At 40.9% G+C, this 3,587-nt stretch overlaps 1 protein-coding gene across 1 annotated transcript; it reads right to left on the bottom strand.

The window, feature by feature from the left end:
* Positions 1-354: 354 nt before the first annotated feature.
* On the bottom strand, positions 355-3,037 carry LOC109121995 (uncharacterized). The gene is made up of 4 exons (XM_019217967.1): positions 2,747-3,037; positions 1,685-2,650; positions 1,442-1,618; positions 355-666 (listed from the first exon to the last, which is right to left on the bottom strand). Exons 1-4 carry the CDS (start codon positions 3,035-3,037, stop codon positions 355-357), a joined length of 1,746 nt encoding a protein of 581 aa, XP_019073512.1.
* Positions 3,038-3,587: the final 550 nt, after the last annotated feature.

Here is a 3,587-nt window from a genome sequence, read left to right on the forward strand (position 1 = left end):
GGATTTGAGCCTTTCAATATCACCGTTTGAGAAGTACTTGGTTCTATAAACCCACTGACTTCCCAAAGCACGCTTACCCTTTGGAAGAGGTTCAAGAGTCCACGTACCATTTTCCTCCAAAGCCAGAATCTCCTCATGCATTGACTTTTGCCAACCGACATCTTTAATAGCCTCTTTAAATGACTTAGGATCATTGCTCGAAATAATAGCTGCAAGAAACTTTCGATAATGTACAGAAAAATTGTCACAATTTATATAATGTGCTATGGGATAAGGAGTACCTGAGGGATGCTGTGGAGACGGAGTGGCGGGAGATGGACTTTCAGCAACCACCGTATGAGTAACAATATCTCGTCATAGAACCGAAGGAAATTTATCCCTCATTCCCTTTCCCATAGGAGCAGACTGCCCATTGCTTGTATTGTCAAGCCCAAGTGAATCAAGCCCAACAGTGGGAACAACTTCCGGCTCAGGTGAAAGATCTTGGTGGGCTTGGGGTTCAGGTTGGATGAGGTTGGGATTTTGTGTTTGGGCTTGTGGGTTAGGCAAATCAACATCATCATCGACAAAATCAGCAAAATCACTATCAATTTCAACATTTACCGTAGGCACAATGTTGTCCGGAATAATATTCACAACACCCGGGTTACCAAACGGAAAAACATCCTAAAAAAACTTGACATCACGAGAAACAAATAATTCCTTGGTGTCCAAATCAAACAACTTCCACCCCTTCTTTCCAAACGGGTAACCCAAAAACACACATTTTCTACTTCTACTTGCAAATTTGTCACCTTTGGATTTTTTATCATGAGCAAAACTAAGACAACCAAAGGTGTGAAGCCGCATATGAAGGAGGGGTGCCAAATAGGATTTCAAATGGTGTTTTATTGTGTAACAAAGGAGAGGGAGTGCAGTTTATTAAATGAGCAGCGACAAGAACACTTTCGCCCCAAAAATAAATAGGCAAATTTGCTTGAAAGCGTAATGCCCTCCCCACATTTAGAATATGCTTGTGTTTTCTCTCAACCCTCCCATTTTGTTGCGGAGTTCCCACACAAGAAGTTTGGAATAAAATGCCAGTTGCAGAAAAATAGTCAAGTAGCCATTTAAATTCCGTACCATTATCACTTTGAACAACTTTCACTGTTTGAGAAAATTGTCGATCTACCATTGCAATAAAAGACATAAACATCCGAAAAACTTCTGTTTTATCGACCAACAAATAAATCCACACAGCTCTTGATAAATCATCAACAATAGTTAAAAAATAACGAGCTCCACAAGAAGAGACATGTTTATAAGAGCCCCACAAATCACAATGTATTTTCTCAAAAATTCTAGTTGCCTTATTGTCACTTAAAGAAAATTTGTCTCTAGGATGCTTAGCACGAAAACATATTTCACAAGCTTTGTTTAAACTACCCTTAAGATTGCTAACTGGAGGAAGTAACTTCACTACTTTCTCTGAAGGATGTCCCATCCTTTTGTGCCACAACTCCAAAGTGGAGGCTGCATTGTGGACAGAAACATGTTCTACCGAATCACCTTCAGCTCCACCGAAGTAGTAAAGTCCATCTCGCCTAACTCCCGTTCCAATCAGCTCCCTGGTGTGGTCCTGTATAGCACACATATAAGAGTTAAATTGGACAATACAATGTAAGTCATCAGTCAATTGTGAAACCGAAAGTAAATTGCAATTGAGTTTCGGCACATAAAGAACGTTTTTAAGAGTGATGTTATTCGACAAACGAACGGAACCGGATTGGGTCGCAACAATAGATTCACCATTAGGAAGGCCAACCGGACACTCAAACAGCGCTATAGTATCAAATAACCAAGATAAATCACCGGTCACGTGATGAGTTGCCCCGGTGTCAATGATCCATGACTTCGTGTCAAACTTACCATTCAACCTGTCATACGGAACTTGAGCATTACCAATTAAGCCCGCAAGAGCTTTCCATTGTTCGGGTGTGAAGAGTTGATCGGTAGAACTTTTAGTAGAGGATGCTCCAATTGTGCTACTTGCTGTGTTAGCACGAGCTGAACCACGCCCACGACCAGCCTGCTGACGACTACGTCCAGCACCCCCATCAGCCTTGTTTTGATCCAACCACCCCTCAGGATAACCCACTATTTCATAACAATTATTTTTGTCATGGCCATGTTTGTGACAGTGAGGACAAGCAACGAAGGACCAGCAAGTTGAAGTCTCATGCCCCGTCTTCTTGCGGTGGCTACACACAGGCCTCTCCGTTTTTCCTCGTCCTCTTCCAGCACCTGTACGGACAGCAAAGCCAAGGACCTCTGCTGGCTTGTCTTCTGTGACTGCCTTGGCGAGCCGCACACGCTCATCTTGTATCACCAGTTGGTACGCTCGATCAAGCGAAGGCAAGGGATCTTGAGAAAGGATATTGGTTCGTAATTGAGCGTACAGATCAGTGTTGAGTCCCATCAAGAAGTCATGTAATTTTCCTTGTTCACGTCTTGCTTGGTGCAATGATGCGGCAGTACAAGACGAACAACAAGTGCAAGAAATTAGCGGTTCATTCTTAAATAATTCCTCCCATAATACATTCAATTTGCCATAGTAAGTTGTAACAGACATAGATTTCGGTTGCTCACACTTAGCAATTGAAGTCTTTAACTGTTGAATTCTTGGGCCATTAACCATAGCATATCGTTGCTTAAGATGCTCTCATAAGCGTTTTGCATCACGAAATTTAGATAGAGTACTCTTTACCTCGGGATCGATTGTGTTTGTAATCCAAGAACCCAACATTGCATTCACGGTGTTCCAATCAGATTGGGTATATGGAGGTTGTGGTCCGGTGATAGTGCCTTCCAAAAATTCAAACTTGCGGCGTGCCTCCAATGCCAACTGAATATCAGAAGCCCAATCATCGTAATTGTCGCCGTGTAAGCGAGTGGGAGTGATGAAGTCGCCTGGTCGGTCTCCTGTGCCGAGAAAAAAAGGTGAATTCATCTCCCTTTTAGGTGGCGGCAATGGTGGTTGTTCATCGTCGCCGGCCATTGTTTTATTGTGTGTGCATGTCAGCGCTCTGATACCATGTAAAGTGTGATTAAAGGGTCAAAGCTTAACCCTAATTGATATTCATCCCCATAAATATATAGTACATCAAGCAAACCTAATTAAGAGAAAACCGTGAGTTTAGGAAACAATCCTAAACAATAGCAACTACTTTCCTAGAATATATCATAATATCTCAACACATAATCTTGTAATTTCCCTCTACCGTTAACCACTGCTACATTATTATACCAAATCTATCTTCCAGCTTCTTTGATGATATCAAGTATTGAATTTCTTCAAGCATGTTACCGAATAGGAAATAATAACCAAATAAAAATATAGAAAATAAAAAAAATTTAAAAGTAAATAAAATATGTATTACAAAAATACCGAAGAATTGATATCAATTCTTGGTTAAGTCTATGTCCGATTACAAGTTGGTGTTGTCGTATCTAATCTTGTAGGCTGATGTGGTGTTAAAAAAATATTATACGTTGTCCAGATTTCACAAAACTATGATTGCCAGCTAACACATACTGCTTATCCAAAG

This window comes from Vitis vinifera, chromosome 15 (assembly GCF_030704535.1).
Source record: "Vitis vinifera cultivar Pinot Noir 40024 chromosome 15, ASM3070453v1".
Taxonomy (NCBI): domain Eukaryota; kingdom Viridiplantae; phylum Streptophyta; class Magnoliopsida; order Vitales; family Vitaceae; genus Vitis; species Vitis vinifera.

Coding starts and splice junctions, on each gene's coding strand:
- LOC109121995 (XM_019217967.1), bottom strand. CDS start 3,037: ATGGCCGGCGACGATGAACAACCACCATTGCCGCCACCTAAAAGGGAG. Junction 2,651..2,746: donor CAAACACAATCGATCCCGAG/GTAAAGAGTACT, acceptor AGAATTCAACAG/TTAAAGACTTCAATTGCTAA. Junction 1,619..1,684: donor TCAATTGCAATTTACTTTCG/GTTTCACAATTG, acceptor TGTGCTATACAG/GACCACACCAGGGAGCTGAT.